Source organism: Sceloporus occidentalis, unplaced genomic scaffold (genome assembly GCF_023333645.1).
Source record: "Sceloporus occidentalis isolate IW3139 unplaced genomic scaffold, rSceOcc1.0.p SCAF_107, whole genome shotgun sequence".
Classification (NCBI taxonomy): Eukaryota; Metazoa; Chordata; class Lepidosauria; order Squamata; family Phrynosomatidae; genus Sceloporus; species Sceloporus occidentalis.
The window spans coordinates 2,488,207-2,507,810 of NW_028317087.1; the positions used below are offsets into that span (position 1 = coordinate 2,488,207).

At 38.5% G+C, this 19,604-nt stretch overlaps 1 protein-coding gene across 1 annotated transcript in view; it reads left to right on the forward strand.

Annotated features, from left to right (window-relative positions):
* Nucleotides 1–440: 440 nt before the first annotated feature.
* The window catches only part of LOC149283263 (BTB/POZ domain-containing protein KCTD8-like), a 41,123-nt gene continuing 21,959 nt past the window's right edge, over nt 441–19,604 (forward strand). Inside the window, exon 1 of the mRNA XM_089497779.1 lies at nt 441–1,239. Coding sequence (XP_089353905.1) covers nt 441–1,239 — 799 coding nt within the window. The remainder of the gene's footprint in view (nt 1,240–19,604) is intronic.

The following is a 19,604-nucleotide window of genomic DNA, read 5'->3' on the forward strand; positions in this document are numbered from 1 at the left end:
AAAGCATTTATGTGCATATGCTTGTATTAGTATGATAAACGTGTTATCTACCGATGCAAGCTAAGAAGTAGGTCACAAAATTACATTTACACATCAATTTACATCCTACAACTGTACGTCTACAAATATTCTATGACGTATTTGGAGGAGATGATTATTAATTGAAGGACACAGAAAGGCAACTGCTGCTCCTTTAAAGGACAGATGCGTAATAGTTCTGGAAGCCCAGCCTGCAGATAGGAGTGACGTCACACGAGCTGTGGCTGCAGCTGCTGCCGCTGTCCACACTCCTGGTGCTGATAGTTGCTCAGTTGTGAGTCTTATTTTGAAAGCTGCTGGTGAAGTGCCGTGGTTTACACATTCCACACGGACTCGGCACCTCATAATAACTTTGCATTTAACCCGTAATACCCAGATCCAGAAACACTTGTTTGGAAGAAATGGCTTTGAAAGAGACCATCCTTCCCATAAGCGAGATGTCCTATCCCTTCCCAGACGTGGTGGAACTGAACGTTGGTGGACAAGTCTATGTGACCAAACATTCCACCCTCACCAGCGTTCCAGACAGTACTTTGTACAGCATGTTTTCTAGGAACAATTTAAAAGATCTACCCAGGGACAACAGATCCCGTTTCTTCATTGACCGAGATGGATTCCTCTTTAGGTATGTCTTGGACTTTCTGCGAGACAAGCAGCTCTCCCTGCCCGATCACTTCCCCGAAAAAGAAAGACTACTAAGGGAGGCTGAGTACTTTCAGCTAAACGATCTGGTAAAGATACTCACACCAAAGGTAACCAAGCAAAGCTCAATGAACGATGAAGGCTGTCAGAGCGATATTGAAGAGAACTCCCAGAGCAGTGACCTGATCAGGTCTGCAGCACTGGATAAGAAATCTGGCTTCATCACCATAGGTTACAGAGGCTCGTATACAATGGTTAGAGATAATCAAGCTGACGCCAAATTCAGAAGAGTTGCCAGGATTATGGTTTGTGGTAGAATAGCTTTAGCCAAAGAAGTTTTTGGAGAAACTTTGAATGAAAGCAGAGACCCAGATCGGCCACCAGAAAAGTACACCTCTAGATTCTACCTGAAGTTCACCTATCTAGAGCAGGCGTTTGACAGGCTTTCGGAAGCTGGATTCCATATGGTAGCTTGTAATTCGACAGGGACTGCAGCATTCGTAAATCAGTACCGGGATGACAAAATATGGAGCAGCTACACTGAGTACATCTTTTTCAGTAAGTTACATTTCCAATATTATTTCTCCATGTAGATCTCAGACTTATCTTCTCTCACATTGCAATACACAGGTCTTTGATTTTGGGATATTCCAGGTAGGGTTGTATTGCAGGTGCCTTATTAGCTTTTATTTGTGTGCACCTACATTGAGTCTTCCCTTTTCTTCAATTAAAGAAAGGGTTGGCACCATTTATGTGGGCAAACCCACAATGATGGCCAAAAAATATGTCTCAAAACTCTCTAACAACATGTTCAATGTACATTATATTGCGCTACCTTTGCAACCAAAGACCATAATGTACAACCAAATCATAGAAGAAGTAGAAAAGAATGAAGTCTGGGAGAAAACGTTTCCTAAAACTCATGTCTCCATATGGCTATATGGTGGCCCAATATCTTTAAATCAGATCAGATCAAGAGTCTGTTCCCTAGGATCTCGTCCCAGTCCTCTCCTGTACAAGTACATTAACTGTGTATAGCCCACAGATTTAGATTATATTCCTTAGTGTAGTTTGTGTTCCAATATTGGAGGTGTCATCTCAAATTTCATTGCTGTGTATATGGTCACTTACCTCAACCTTCCATACGTTATTTACAGCTCTATATTAATATAGTTGTTACGTAATTTAACAGCTGATTTTCAGAGGGCTGTTGCAGCTTAAACATTTTGCCATGTGTCTCATTTGTATATAAGCAACAAAGTAAATCTGAGACAATCCTTTGAAGCATTCCATTTTTTTTGTCATCTGCTTTCAAAAAAGATTAAGCTATTATCACCAGCAGCTCCAGTTCATTAACAAACCAGCCAAGACTCCATCTGGGGGGAATCATCAATCATGTAACACACAAATGAGCCATATGTTGATAAATAAACAAGACACAATACTATATATTTACGTGAAATTCATGCTTATACATTTGTATCTATTATGTAATGCTGTCATGTGTATGTTGACAAGGCTTTATAAAATGCTTTAGCGCTATATCATTATACTGTATCTATGGTTTGTATCACATAGGAAATCATAATGGGAATTGTAGACAGTCTAAACCTTTTAAATACTCACTAAGTGTGCAATAACTGACAATAACCACAGAGTAATTAGGTTTAATGGTAACTCAGCAGGAAGAGACTTGAGAGGAATGTTCTATCAGTCTCTACCTTGAAAGATTTTAATGTGATCCCTTTTTTGTTAAAAAAGCTTTGACAGGAGTTTTGTTTTTGTGGTCTTGGCACTGCTGTGGTTTTCGATGTTTACAGTAAATGTAAGAGAAGGGAATGAGGAACTCAACAGTTTACATCTGCAGCTAAAAGTGCCAATTACTAAGGCAATTGCTCTCAAAGAATTACTAGGAGAAGGCTTAGGGAATAATATAGCTGTGGCTGTTAGCATTGCAGTGAATGAGGTCAGGCTAATAGTGGGACAGGGACTAAATCTGCATAATGTTTCAGATTGTTACAAGTGACATCTAAAATTGCAATGCATTTTTTGTTTTAAATGTGTATCTAGTTATAGGAACAGCACTTCTGTCCGCATCATTCATTTGGACAGCTTCCAATGCAGCTTTATAAAGATGTCAAAAAGATGCCATCAGATGAACAGTATCTGTAGGGCTTTAAATGATGCTTATTGCCCCCCATAAATAAACTTGACCTTTAATTTCTTTTTGATAAAGAATGGGCATCACTACTATTTCTCTGTATTTTGCTGTTTTTAAAAGCTGTTATTTTTATTAGTAAATATAACCAATTATATTATTTTCATTGCTACAACTAGAAATATTGCCCATGACATATGAGTGATTTTATAGGTGTATGCTACCTCATGCTTTATTTTAAGAAAATACCGTATCACATAAAATTAATTGGCTAAGCCAATTTATGACCACTTTGGGTGCTATATTACTTACACATGGGTCCACTTAACATAGTACATGGTTACAGCCTACTAACCTAATGATGAGGGAAACCAGATTACTTTTTAATTCGAGATTCTTAAAGAAAATACAAATATCTCAATGCTGCATTAAAGTAATTTTTGCCCTATTTAATGGATTTTCCCCTGTTAAGGAGCCATCTGGCCTACTTGTGTTATTTATATTTCAGTAATACATAGATTTACATTTATGCCTCTTAAATTAGGATATGAGTGAGAGGATAGTTGTTGTGAATTCTTGATATCTTAGTTATCAAGAAGAAGCAGCTTATGTCGATTGCTAAATTGTATACAAGTTTCATATATCAGCAACTTTAAGCAATGCATAAGTAATTCAGCTCTTAGGCTGCAATATAGAGAATAAAAAAAGCAATTCAGCATTTTTCTTAAGTATGGAACTTAATCTTATAAATGTTATGTTAGTAATCCTGTTATAAATATAAATGCGTTAATAGTAACGCCTGTTAAGTCACTCTGCAGCCCTCACATCCAAAATCTACTCTAATGTAATATTAATTTGTATTTTATATAAAAATATATATTAATATGACGAACAAGGTGAAAGGGAAATAATAAAAGAGTTTTAGAATTAAAGCTCTCATGCAGCTAGAGGACAAAATTGCTTATTTGAAAGACGTGGATTTGGTAAATACGATAAAAAAACAAAAAAAAAACAAAACAAAGACTAAAGTTCCAGAACCCACCATTTCAGTGGCTTACACACAAAGCAATTGCAATGCAGAGACCAGCATGAAATACCCATCTTTTGGGTGTTTAAAACTTTACTGTGCTTAGTTTTACTTAATACATAGTAACTTGTTAACAGGTAAAATCCTAGCATCATGAAGTGATGGAACATTTTGGCATTAAACTCCGTTTTTCTTGCAATGTGTTCATCACCTTGGATTGGGAATTATTTGTAGGCATTAAGAGGTAATTCTCCTTCTTGATACATTTGTGAAACATTCTGTGATAATGTCTGGTCTGCCCTGGGTGAACCTACCTTTAATCAATGGCTCAACTTGTCAAAGTTTTACAGATGGAGCTGACATTAGTATTTCTAGCTTTGGTGGTGACATCTTTTCTAGAGGGTATTATTTGACATCCAGCGTTTTAATTAATTACTAGCTACACAGGATAATCTCATTATAAATATGTGACACTTGGTCACAAGCATACAATATTCCCTGATATAATGGTCTGAAATGTGTCCTAGAAGACTAAATCAATGGCTGCTATTACTCGAATTTGATTTTCCTGGTAACCCGAACATTCTGGTATTTTGACAGCATAACCTGTCTATTGGATATTTAGCCTGTATTTGGCTGTAGTGATATGTTTACCGGGTCATTTGGTTGAGAAGAATTTTTCCCCACTGTAATCCAGGCATTTTGTTCCACTAGCTAATTTTTAGTGTCTACCGCCAAAGATCTTAGTGCCACTGAGGAATAATCACAAATAATAAATAGTTTCTTTTTTTGGTAAAGTCAGTTATCTAACCATTATTTGTCAAGTCTTATTATTATTATTATTATTATTATTATTATTATTATTATCTAGCACCAACAATTTATACAACGCTTCATGCAATACATATGTTCAAGGGGTATGAGAAAACTAGAATGGACAGAGGATAAAGAGACCCCTGCTTGCAAACTTACCACTTATATGTGCATTTTCTTATATGTGTGTTATTGCGTGCTATTATTTAATGTTTCTTCCGGGTTTAGACAGGTTACAACATAATGTTATTTTTGTTACTGCTTAGGAAACAAACTACAAGATATGCAGCACAAACTAAACCTATTTCAATGTCCTTGTACATGAACGCAAGAACTGACCACAATGTTACAGTTTTGTGCCGAATTTCACTCAGGTCAGAATTTTTCTCATCATATCTGCTCTGATACTTTAGATCCAATAATGCTTTAAAGGATTAGTCTAGCTTTAGTACAGATTAAATGAAATCCCCCCCCCCCCTGTGTTTTCAAACAGGCATTTTCATTGCAAGGAGCCACTGATTTTGTTAGTGGTATTTATTTTTAAGGATTTGCACCTACTTCATCCATCTGTGATAAAACGGCTGGAAATACCTCTACAAAATTAGGCCATTTGTTGAATAACTGAACGCCGCTTTCGCTTTGTTTTTATGTTTTTATCAGGATTGTGTTGATTTGCCTCTGCCTCTGTCAGAGGACACAATAAATAGGGTCTCCTTATGAGGTATTTTGGGGACTTAATGTTAAAAGTGACCGAAGCAATATTGTATCTTCATATGAGCACGAGTAAAACCTGCATTACTAACATTACAGTAGATTTTGGATGTGAGGTCTGCAGAGTGACTTAACTGGAGTTATTATTAACGCATTTATATTTATAACAGGATTGCCAACATAAAATTGGATTGGAATAAGTTCCATACTTGACCAAAAAAAGCTGAATTGCTTTTTTATTCTGCTCTTTGGGATACCATGTTGCTTTTAACCAGAAAACCTTCCTTAAAAATGTTATCAGACTCATACCTCTGCAGTATAAGAGTCTAGATTCTAACTTAGGTTCTGCTCCACCAGAAATAGCTAATATTATCTGGACATACAGTGTATCATCTCAAATCCTTCATTTATTTGTATTAATACATTAAATAAACAGAAAATGTTTACCTAATTTATCTTACTAGTTCTCTACTTCCACAACTAAAATATTTATTTTATCAATGTAGGGATCTGCTCAGGTACAAATAATTTGTATTTTTTTTTTCTATTCTTGGTTTAACTGAGATCACATTAATTGACACTTCAGACAAGTTCTCCTCACAAGTTTTCTCGGTATGTACGGGTCACACCTTCACATTTCTCCATCTCTTTGCCAATTCATGTAACTCATGATAATGACCCATCCACTCTAGAGTGAAATCTTGTCTTTGCTGGCTTTGCCCACTTAATGACCCCACCCTTAGTTATTAGTTTATATGTTTTAAAGTGGCATTGTACCGAAAAGAAATTCAGACAATGATAAAAAACAGTTACCCTCTTCACTAACAATGTGATAATATCATTAATTTATTTTACTACAAAGTACTATTTTAGAGCTATAATTATGATCTAAATGTGCTAATATAATGCATGTATATATATATATATATATATATATATATATATATATATATACTTATTAAATAGATACAGGTGTAACAATGTAACAAAGGAATTCAATGGTGTAAAGCAGTTTTCTTTAAATAACAAAGAACAAATAAGAATAAAATACATTTCTTTAAATAACAAAGAACAAATAAGAATAAAGTACATTTTAACCACGATAAAGTTTCTTTAAACTTTGTGTTCCAGAGTAATGAGCTAAATGTCCCTCTCCCTGTGTCACCACAGTCCAACTTCTCTGTATTTTCCCTCACATGGTCTTAGTTTAGCCGTATAAGCCAATTCTTCATATGATACAGACAGGATCCAGGCCTATGGATCTAAACTGGCCTTGTGTAGCATGATTAAGCTCACCCGCCACGTCAAGGCACACTCTCAATAGGGTGAGATCCTACTCTCACCTCCTACATAGTGGGCACACAAAGCAGTCTATACTGCTACCAAAACCTTATTATGTTTATATATTTGTTGCCAACTTTATTAGGGTGAGAAGCGCAGACAGTATTTTGTTTTTTGTATACATTGTACAGCCAACACACTGTATTTGCAGCATGCTCACACTGTTTGGTAGGCCTTATATTATACATTTGTATTATTTGAGCCTGAGACTAGCTTAGCGCACCGACATTTTTTCTTTTCCTTGTGTAGCATGAGCCAGTAGGTCAGTGTGTACTACAGAATCTCAGGACTCCCAGAAGTAAAGAATTTTCTTATGTTACAGGTAGAATCTGTGAATATTTGTAAGAGCTCAAGCGCTGTTAGTTCTCCAAACCACCTCATTTGTGTTTTTGACATGTCCTTGTGGCACAATATGGGAGATGACAGCTCAAGTTTTTGCCTCCCTCTGTTTACCGTTCCTTTTTCTTCAGTTCCCTAGGTGTTTGCATACTCCTCTATTATGCGCTCAGTTTGCAAAAGCTTGGCATTTTTACCATTGCATAATCCTTATAAAATGTGTTATTATCTCTGTGTATTTGAAAAAAAATCCCAGGTAGTTTTACTATACATAGGTGGGGTCCATACTGTTGTGCTGGCCTTCAGTACGAGGGTAACATGATGGCTAAGATTCCATTATTGAGCTAAATAAGGTTTTTTTCTATACAAATGTAATTGGAAGAAAAAAGATAAGGGGTGGATTAATCTCCTTAAAAGGGTATGCACAAAATAGAGGTTCGTTAACAAAACCATAAACCTTAAGTTTTCATTATCTAATTTGTATTTCATACCCCATAGAAACAGCTGCATTTGAAACCATGTGTATTAAAAAAAAGCATTTTTCATTTGTGCTTTACATTACACTGCCCTGAGACAACCTCCTCTAGAGACTGTATCTCTAGCAATATTGCCTCCCAGAGTCTTTAGTGCACACAATTTAAAAAAATCAAGGTTTTAATACTTTACTTTCATGAAATGAAAAAAATGACAATTTTCTTTTTTTTTAAAAATGCTATTTCAATGAAAGAACAAATCAAGTTATGTCCTCAAATGTAGTCCCAGTGAACAGAATTATGTGGTTTTATTTCCCCATCATACATTTTCAAGGTAAAAAATACCTAATGGTGGAGTTGCACACACTCTGGAACATAAAGAGATAGTAATGGTTAAATATGACTTCTCTGCATACAACGTGTTTGCATCAAGAAACACTTTTAACACCTAATAAATGATGATCTGGGTATATGCTTTGATGCTGTCAGTGCAGGCTTCCTCTGCTGTAAAAATATATGAATACTATCTTCATCCACTGCAGGAGACATTTTCAAACAAAATCAGTAGAGGCAATCTAGTAGACTTTGGGTTCATACGAATTGCAAATTTGCAGAATTTTTGTGAATTTGGACTAAAATGAAGCAAGAAGCTCAGAAATACATGGTCTCACATTCACTCACACGATCACACACTTATTCTCATTCACGCTCTGTAACTGCTTTCCTACCTTCTTTGCTAACCACTTCCACTTCTGCGGACCACTTCTCTGCCAAACCTGATGGGCAGAGAATTTGTTGCCCGGGTCAAAAAAAAATCATCCAAATCCTTTTTGGGCCATTTGCATATGTCTACAATCTAGTTAATATTCACACAGAAGTGACCTTCGAAAATCACTGACTCTGAAGGTTGCTTAGAGAAAACAACTTTTGATTAGAAAGTAAAAGCTCTGTTTGCCAAATTATTGGTGTGGTTTCACTGACCAGTGTTTCCATGTAATCAGAACTTCACTAGGAAATGTGATTAGCTACTTACCTGATGGCTGCTTCTTGTTGGGTAGAGGTGAATGGTGTCTATGAATTCACATAGCTTCTTCCTAAACTATATATATTCGTAAAATTCTTTTACTGTACTTTCAGCTTTGTATATGGTTTTATGTCCATAATAGCATGGCTTGTATACTGGAACACACAGTAACTGCTGCAAGTTCATTACAAAGGCTTCATATTGTAAAGGGCATCTCATTGTGTATGGCTGGTGCATCATGGAATTTAGCTTAATTCTGGCTTATGCTTAGAACCCAAAATATTCTACTCAGTTGTTGTTTTTTTTTCCATGCGTTTGTTGGATTGAGTCCTGAAGCTTTTTTATTTGCTGTATTCGTGGGCTCCAAAAAGCCAGTAAAATAAAATTTACGTTAATATGGACATGTCTAAAAACAATCCTACTCTAATCAAAAATATGAACACGTTTCCAATGTACACTAAGAAATCTTCCTGCAGACAGGCAAATAAAGACATATGGTATGTCACTTTTGAATGCTAACCCATTCTCACATGGACTTGCATGTTTGCATATACTTTATACTTGGATTGTTAGCACAGCACAGGATTGGAATAGCTGTATATTTCCTACTGCATAGCATATAGCTATGCAGTGGGAATTATAGATTTATGGCTTCTCAGCTCTAAAAAAGCATATGATTGGTTTAACACTAATTTCATTTTATTTGCAGTTTCGATGACAGAATCCCTCTAGTGCAAAAACTACCACCAAAAACCCTCTTAGTGTAGATTTGAACTAATTTAACCACGACTCCAGTCCTATGAGGTTGCACAAAAATAAATATGTTGCAATCTAATTTTTTTATGGAATATTTTATATCAAATTTGAAATATCTGGGTCACGAAGATGCTTTTATCTGTATCTAACATGAGACTTATTTTACAGTAGACAGACATCACTTACACAATACAAATCAAATGGTAGGGAGACCAGAAAAAGGCTGCAAAATAATCACTCCATGCGAACAGGTTATCAGCTACACAACACTAAAAAAAACAAGGCTTTTAAAAGTGCTGTCTCTAATGTTAACAGGGTACTAGGGTATATAATGAAATGCTCCACCAACTAAAGCTCTATTGATTTAAGTTCTGATTAATTCTGAAGCATGGCTTTTTAAATATCTTGCAAAAACTTTTCTCTTAGAACTAAAATAATGTTTCTAAGTTGTTTTCTTCATGTTGGTAGCACAACTAGGGAAGCTATGGTCATGGGGTTGTTTTGGCACTGGGCACCTAGGCCATGTTCCCTATGGAAATAATCTAGCAATGAAGGCAATCAATATTCTCCTACAAGTTGTATCCCTCTCGTGGCAAATGATCAATTGTCTATTTTCACCAATGATTAAAATCTCCCACAAATAGCTTTCGATTGGTCCTTTCCCAGTGTCAAAATTAAATGTGGTTCTGTTGGCAACTTCATAGAGTACGAGATCAATATTTCTACAGTAACTGTATCTTTTCATCACTGTGTTTGTATTGTCAGCACTTACACTTGTAATTGAGTTTTTATTTCTAGTAAATAGGATTTGGCACCATTATAATGAGTCATCACAGTGTTATGAAATTTTCTCCAAACATAATATTGGTTGGTACCAAGACATTCTACAGTTGGGAACACATAGAATAGGGCAGTAGGTCTGTTAATTAATCACTTCACCCTAAAAACCATCAGAAGGTCTTACTGTTATACATACATATATATATATATATATACACACATATATACATCATAAAAATACACTATAAAACGCTGCTGAGATGTACACAAGAGCTCATCTGTGGTCACAGTGCATGCCAAGCCTAGACTGGGGATTTAAATCGGCCATTAAATACCGTATATGTGTCTGGATCTGCCATTCAAGTGACAGTAAATGTTTTAGGGTAAAGCCAATCTGTGATTGCCCTAAATTATCTTTTGGATATTTAAATTAGTGTCAGCTTCGTCAGGTTGGAATCTGGCCTACCGAAGCAGGAATTGACTCCTTGCAAACGCTGCTAGTCTGGGCGATCAGAAGGATGACAGAGCCACCCAAGCAGCAGGAGCAGAGACATCAGAAAACATGTGTACATTACCAGTGAGACAGGCAAAGGAAAATAATGGGTATTTAAATACTCCCACTGGGGCAATGGTATAACATTGGAAGATTTGCTTGGTGCCTTTCTATAGAGCCCCCTATTATCGCTAGTGGGTAAACAGATGACATTTTGCACGTTCTTGTGCATTGCTTTTTATTGTTAGTCATTTGTATCCTGATGGTTAGGCCGCAATCATACCACCAGATCCCCGGAAGTAAGATGCAACAATGGTCATGGCAAGCATTTTTTCTTGGCATTGGACAAGAGGGGTTTTAAATCTTTACCACGTAGAATCAGTGTCCTTTTTTCTCCACAATTAATAGTGTAAAATCAATACTAATATCTGCCTTCTGAGCAAATTTTTATCATTTATTATCAAGTAGAACATGTGGATACACTGCCATTTATTTTATTACACAGTTTTGTTTATTCTATAAGAAATAAAGTGAATTTTATGGGCTACTTTAGAACAGTGTAAACATAATTCAGAGCCATTATTTAATTAACCCCCATCAAACCATATATTTTTGAAAACTAGACATACCAGGGTATTTCAAATGCTAGTTCTTTAACTCTTTCCATGCACTAATTCTACTACCAGCCTTTGTCAAACTTTGTGGTTATAATTTTTGGGGGTTTTTTTCCCCACATACAATTTCAGCTCCTGGTATCCATCACTGATGTTGAACATTGACATTTGGTGAACCTGTGCCCATGTCCTATTTGGGACATCTTTGAGCCTGACCAAATCAATGTACCCAATGAAACCATATATTTTTGAAAACTAGAGACCACATGCATAGGGTTGTTAGGTTGTTTGGGGGTGTAACGTTTTCACCCTTCGCTGGCTGGACTTGTTCATACTTTGCGTTGCTCATTCCCGTTTCCAACCTCTAGTGGCCACCCTTGTCACTCTGAACCACTCTGAAGTGATTATCAGGTCCAGCTGCTTCATATCACCTGATCAAGCCAGGCTTTATAAACCTGCCCAGCCCTTCAGTCTGGGCCTTGACATTGACGTTATAGGACTGCCTGCTTTGTTTCCTGCTTTGTTTCCTGCTTTGTTTCCTGCTTTGTTTCCTGCTTTGTTTCCTGCTTTGTTTCCTGAGTTGCGGCCAGTGCCCCACTAAGTGGACTCACAAGTCGAGTGCCCTGCAAGTGGGCAAGCTGCCGTGTGCCCTGCAAGAGGGCTTCTAGCCGTGTGCCCTGCAAGAGGGCTTCCTGCCGTGTGTGCCCCGTCCCGAGGGCTTCCTGCCGTGTGTGCCCCATCCCGAGGGCTTCCTGCCGTGTGTGCCCCATCCAGAGGGCTTCCTGCCGTGTGTGCCCCAACCAGAGTGCTTCCTGCCAAGTGACTTTCCTTGTTGATATATTGTTGTACCATCATATACAATACAACTCTTAATCGGCATCTTCTGTCTTTGCTTTATTTCCTGCGCCTGTCTGTACCAACCCCAAGCCATCATGCATCATGGGGTACAGACAGAGCCCCTCGTATCCCCTGCACCTGGGCTCCTATCAGACCCGATCATCCGGTTCGTGACAGGGGGGCTAAAAGGTCATGTTTGGGAGGTGCAGATTTTTTTTATTTTGACATCTGATCAGTTTGAGCCAATGCATTATTTGTGACATCTTTGAAACCAGCCAAATCAATTTACCCTATCAAACCATATATTTGTGAAAACTAGACACCCTGCTGGTATTTTAACTGTTTTCATGTGAAGATTTTTGGGAAGATACAGTGCCAATGTTAGGACTTGCTCATAAAATATTTTTACATTTTTTAAAAATTTAGGGAAAACTTTCTTTGAACTGGATGATTCCCCTTATGATGTCATGGTGACATCATTGTAGTCTCTTTATTTTTCAATTTTATTACATTTTTTATTTTTTTGAAACTATTTTAATATTTAATTTTTTTATTATATTTCACTGATCACAGTGATTATAGAGCTGGGCTCCATTGACCTGCATGGCTGGCTGCAGGAGGGGAGAGACCCTCTGGGAACTCTAGCAGGTAGCAGTTTGAAACGCTCGTAAGAGTGATCAAATGGGGCCCCTGACTTTTTCTTTGTATCGTTGAATCCCTCTATATCAAGGCACTTCAGCAACACTGGCTGGGCTTATTTCTTAATTTTTTTAACCCCTAGGCGCAGCAATCATTGAAAGGCATGTAGCCTTTCAATATGGTTAATACGACAACTCCTAGGAGCGATTCTACAGGGCCCCTACATTTTTGGTCTTGCTGTATGCATCAATTTCCACCTGAGTGAAGAAAGCAATTGATTGCTTTCTATGCTCATTTTACCCCATGAGATGCCAGGCACATCATTGTCGTTAGGCGGAGGGATTTCGGTGCTTATCGCATCAATTGTCGTCATGGGGTTTAAAGTGGCACTATGCCACTATGTGCTATTTTGAAGGCAATCTTTTGGTCCTTGGGTGAAATTATAGCCAAGTAGTGGTATTCCAACCCCATAAAAAGCAAAACAAGCAACACACAAACAATGATCCCTCTAAGCTGCGTGTGTGTGCATCTGCATGAACATACACGTTATCAACCAGCACACAATGGAAATTTATGTGCACACAAAATGTTACTAACATATTTCTTTTCTAACCTACCTGTCCTCTGCCTCTGAGTCTTGAAGTCTACAGTGTGGTCTTCCTCTGCTAGACTGAGAGGACGGGAGGTGAGGGGTATACTAAGATGATGGGAAAATAATGTTGGGTGGGTATGGTGATGATAATACATTATGTAAGGGGGAATGAAGATGGAGGAGGATGATTTTTATGCAATATGGAGTGATGATTGTAAGGGATGGAAATTTTGGTGGTTGGAGGATAATTAATGTGGTGGGAGGTATGATGATGGCCAGCGGAAGCTCTACATTTACACATACATACATACATGCACACACACACACAAACTCGAATTCCTTACCGATAAAAATATACACAAGTTGGTGGACATTGAGGGAGCCTTCGTTGATGTTTTATTTAATGGAACAACAAACTGAACAAAGTAGTTCAAAATTCAAAGTATAGAATAAAACGTTAACTAAATACATAACTTTATAGATTGTATTTAAATTTATATTATACAAAAATATGGGAATACAGTTTTATTAGCCATGAGAAAGAAGCTGTGCCAAAATTATCTTTAAACAATTTCAGGTTTACACTTGCACTAGCATTAAGTGCGCACATTAAACATTGTGGCGCAAAATGGGGGAGCTTTCAGTGACATCACCAGAAGCTCCCCCATTTTGTTGGAAATTCACACAAGGTTATATTTGGGCAAAATGACGGAGCTTCAGGTGACGTCATCTACCCCGACCCTCCAATCGGGATTGAGGACGTCACCAGAAGCTCCACTATTTTGACGGAAGTTTTCCCTGGGATGTTATGTCCACGGAGATGCAGATGAAGAAAGAAGACAGAAAAGAGAAGAACAAGAAGATGCAAGACATGGCAGCTGAGCTGCGAGACACTGAAGTGGCAGTGGTCGGCAGAGAAGGTAGGGAGACATTGAATGGGAGTGAAAGGGCCTGTGAACTTCAGATGAAAATTCATAGCTTTTTGCTTTGTTTACATCCATCACCTCCCACAGCTGGCCAGCTTAGGTCACCCAGAGTGCTTATGAAACAGGGCAGAGCCTATGCGCATACCCTCTCCCCCGATTGGAGGAATGGGGAGTAGTTGTCTCTGTTGGGTGACTCGTTGCTCCATCCTTATGCCCCAAGAGGCCAGAATAATGCGGACAGATCCATGGAGAATGAGAAGCGTTGCTGTACCTTTCTTTCTCTGCCTCTGCCCTATTTTTTCAATCAGGGGTGAGGTTGTCCCTGTGGTGTGCGCTAAGGCTACTCCCTGTTGTAAAAGTGATCCAGGAGGCCAGGTTAACTGAGCATATAGCATGGAGAGGAGCAGGGCCGGCCCAAGGCAAAATGCCGCCTGGGGCGAATTTTAAAATGCCGCCCCCCCTTATCTACCCTTCCTCTCCCTCCATCCTTGCCGCCCCCCCCCCTGTACTTACCTTTCAGCAGTCCTGCGGCGAGTCTCCCTGTTCGGTCTCAGTGCCGGCTTGTAATGCTGAGCGCCGGAAATCTTCCGGCACTCAGCATTACAAGCCAGCACCGAGACCGAACAGGGAGACTCGCCGCAGAGGAGAGAGCGAGGGGCGCCGAGCGGGTACTGACAGCGGCGCCCCTTTCTCTCTCTTTCGCTTTAAAAAAAAAAAAAGGGCTTGGGGCGGCGAAGTGCCGCCCCTTCAAGAGTGCCGCCTGGAGCGGTTGCCCCACTCGGCTCCATTGTCGGGCCGGCCCTGGAGAGGAGGACCAAGATAAAATACAGAAGACAAAAGAACAAGACGAGGCAAGAGAAGAGGTGGAGCTGCAGAAAAGGAGATGCAACACGATGCAACACGGAGATGGTTGGCGGAGGAGGTAGGAGACATTGAGAGAGAGTGAACGTGAAAGAGTGTGAGAGAGGGTGTAAAAGAGTTAGAATGTGACAGAGCCTTAGTCACTTAGTGGGAGTGAGTAAGTGAAAAGAATGAAATGCAAACACAAATTCTGAGCTTTTTGCTTTGTTTTTGTTTCTTTTGTTGGTTTCCCTACTTGTTTTCAGACATTTACATGAATTAAAGAAAAAAAGTCTAGTTTATATCTTTATAAATGGAATGTCAGTGAAATGAAAGCTGAATTTGTGAACGTCTGCCAAACTCCATGCCACTTAAATCCTTTCTGATCTTTTAAACTGTCAAAATAAATGTAATATAATTTAACGGGTGTTTAATAAACTGTGATTTATTGACCTTTATCTTACCTTGAGAAAACATCAAATTAATCAGTGATATCATAAATGTGGTATCTTAATGATGAGTTATGATTAATAAGTGCAACATTGCTTGCAAAACTGAGATGTACCCAGGGCCAGACTGGGAATTAAAACCAGCCCTGGAAATAATTGAATACCAACGCCATATTTCATTATGCCATTCCGGCCCTGTGATGTGCCGCATATAAGTGTTTCAATGATTCCATTTAAATTTAGTTCTCAAGCTTCAAGATGATGTACCTCTCTATCAAATCAGATATTTTACAGTTCAGTACAGTAATTAACCCCTGTAATTGTGTTTACAGGTATGAAAAACACAGTAATTACATATTAGAAAAAGATCTGATCATGCATATCAATTTTCTTTCTGCTAACCCCAGAACACTACTCAATCTCTACCTACAGGTGCACTGTCCCTCATTTAGGCATTAAGCATCAAGAACTGCCAGTGTCACTGTGGCACTGGTCAGGACAACTGGTTGGGAGAAGATAACCATGGATGTTAGGGTTGCAGGGAGCAGTGATCTTAATTTCTTGTTTTAAGGATTTACATGGTTAGTCCTGTCTGTTTCTCCCCCTTTACTAAATTCTGGCATCCTTAGAAGGCAAGCAAATTTAGCTGCACCGCAGTCACAGAACGAAAAACTAAAACACACTCCATAGGTAGTTATTATAAACCAATTTGATGATGCTAAATATTGTATAGGCGATCCCTTCCATATAAGCCTCACATTGTGTTCTAGCTTCTTAAGTCAGGGATAGATAATTGTATCAATTATGTGCAAGATCAATCAAAATAGTATTCTTATTTTTTTTTAGAAACTGCTGACATGATAACTGTAACAGAGGCAACAGCTTTGCAAAGGTGTACATTTGGCTTTTATTCCTAATCTATTTTTGTGCAGTTTTCCCATTTCTATCTAGAATGATCTGATAATAAATAAGTGTTAGTTGTATTTTATCCACATTTACATATGCATAGTAATGGAGATATATAACCAGAAGAGTCCTGGTTAGGCAGCCTGGTAATCTTGATGCAGGCCAGTAAGAAGCATTAGGAAAGGGGCGCCCACTGTATCATAATCATTTCCAAGTAAATGTAATGTGTTAGGGTAGTTAGAGCCTTCTTATTACTGTGTTATTAACACTGACAGGTCCGTCTGAGTGTATGGGAATTCATTGAGATACAGATTAGGTTTTTGTGCCCTAAAGTGCAGATATCAACCCATGAATCTGCATTAATAAAGGGTAAATGAGTGGGCTTAGAATATCATAGCTTACAAAACACCTAGGATTCAGGCCAGTGTGGAATGGGCAGAAGAAATTAGACATTGGAAGGGGAGAGGCTTGTGAGCAGGAATCATGGAAGCTGCAAAGGGGAGAACTTCACAACCTTCAAACATCTTTGATAAATCTGCTGCAAGGCACTTTATCCTTTTCTTTTGTTTTAGGTCAAGATAATCAGCACAGGTGGGGGTCTGTGAGTGCTGGAATCAATGTGGAACTTAGCAGTCTGAAGTACAGCTAATATGGGTCAACAATAATTACAGATCTTCCCTGTAACCGCCCCGTTGAACAGCATGACACTGGAGGGGAGGGGCTGATCACCCAAGAGCAATCACCCCCCTGGTTCAACAGCAGGGAGACTGTCCGCCTAGACCGACTGATTTAGGTGGTACTGGTACAAGTAGCCAAGTGTAGGACTTACCATGGGCTAGGTTCATGTTGAGTGGGAGGCACCGTACAGGGGATGTTAAGACCCAGCCAGTCATCAAGTGTTGCAAATCAGTCATTTTGAATTTGAAAAATTGCTTCATATAGCTTATTACAGTTTGCTTGCCTTAAAATAAATTGTCACAGTGTTTAGTAACACTGTGACCATCTATTATCATCACTCCTCTGTGCCTTGTCTTTATTTTATTATAATTGAATGCCCATATTGACAATACACCAGTCATGATATTATATTCCTGATAGTCATGATAAGTCATATTTATGTTTAATAAATGGCAAGCATGAATACACAAGGACTGACAAGTCATCTGTAATTATTGAGTTATCACTTATATGTACTTGCCCTGTATACATACACATTAACATTCCAATTTTGAGTTACTTAACTTGTTTCATCAATGTTAGGTTACCAAAAGTTAAAATGTCATTATTTTAACAAAAAACAATAATAGCTTTTATTTTTATTAAAAGAGCACTGAAGAGGTTTTAAATAACAATATTTATAATATATAATTATCATTCCAATGTTTTGCTGTGCTCCTCTTCCCTGCAAGCTGTGTTGAGTGGCTCCACTCTCCATGTATGAACCCTGATTGAACGTATGAACAGTAGCCCTAACTGGAATTTATAAAGTCAACTATAAAGTAAAGCCATTTTGAAAACAGCAGCAATCCAGGACATCTGAACAGATGAGTTATACATGGAATATCAGGGATAATATCACTATCACTCATAAAGTCTTCCTAGAACAGTGTTCAGGTGACAACTGCAATTTATCATTTGGCTTACGCGATAGAGAGCTTGGCACATTAAGAAATTGTGCACAGATGCATGCTGATTTATTGCATGTTACACTGTTTAAAATACATTTCTTTGGATGTGCATAAATATTACCATATGATGTAGCTAACAATGGTATGAATGATAGTACAGCATTAGAACGATTACCGTTTTCAAAAGGCATTTCTAAAAAAACTTGTATTTTTTTTAATCTTACAATACAAATACAACCAAATTTGAAAGTATTAAAACATATTTGCCTTATTCACTCTATGTTGTGTGAATCTAGAGGATACCCTGAGTTTTTGTGCATAATTTGGGTATTAACATTTGTATTTTTATTTTAGTATCACTTTGTTATTTTTTATTAAGTGGTACAACAGTTGGAAATTAAAAAATGAAATCGAGCCTCTGATTATGCCCAGAACAAATTTATATGCATCATCCTGTACTAGAAAACAGCATCGCCTGAGGTTAAATGTCTTTGCATGCCAACACTTGCAAAAAAAACCCCAAACCTTCCAAATTCACTAAAATGCAAGCCGTTTGTGAGGGCATTGTCACGAACTGGGTCCAAACAGATGACTAAAAGACCCAGCGCGCCCAAAGATTGTGTGCAGGAGTTACGGTGCAGTTGAACAGTGCCTGGTTGCAGGGCGACCACCCTCACCCAGGTGTTGAGTATCTAGAGATGTGCAACTGATATAGCAGCGGATGTAGTCCAGAACAAAGTCAAATCCTGCAGGCACCCTGGAACAGGTATGAGACATCACACAAGACTCATATGCAGGATGCTGCAGGCTGGGAGTATGGAAGCTAAGCAGGGAAATATAGCAGACACATAACAAGCAAGGGACAGGGAGACCAAGCACGAAACATAACCAGACAAGATATACATGTTACTGAGCACAACAGTGAACAAGACAAGGAATAAACATAACCAGACAAGATATACATAACACAGGGCACAACAGGGAACAAGACAGGACACCCCGCTGCCGGGGATACAGGACAGACTGACACACATAAATACAGAAACTAGCCTAGGACTGTATGATAACTATTGGAGATTCCGTCACATCTTATGGCCATAGTATGCTTAGCCCACCACTACGCCAAAGTACTCCAATGACGGTGGGTCCTAACGCTAATCCCTGCTGACAGAGGTACGAAACAAACTAAACATGTAAACCAAACACATAGCACTGAGACATACCTTAGACTGCAGACTGAGACAAACAGAACACACGGGTGGAGCACACCTTATAAAGGAAACAGAGCTGAAGCAGAAGCAAGGAATGGAAGATCAGAACAGAGCAAAAGGAAATCCAGGAATGGATTGAAGCAAAACAGGGAAATTGAAACAAGAGCGAGATATGCAGCTCCGCAGCCTGGGAAGGACGTGACAGGCATGCAAAGGCTTGCAACTTTAAATTTTGCGAGCTTCAGGTGGGAGCATGCAAGTTCAATAAGAACTCACGTGTAAAACAAACGTAAAGAAATCGAAATAATCCCTGCTCGATGGACCTCATCCTCTAACCAGGGGTATTTAGATTGGGGGGGTAGCTTTTTT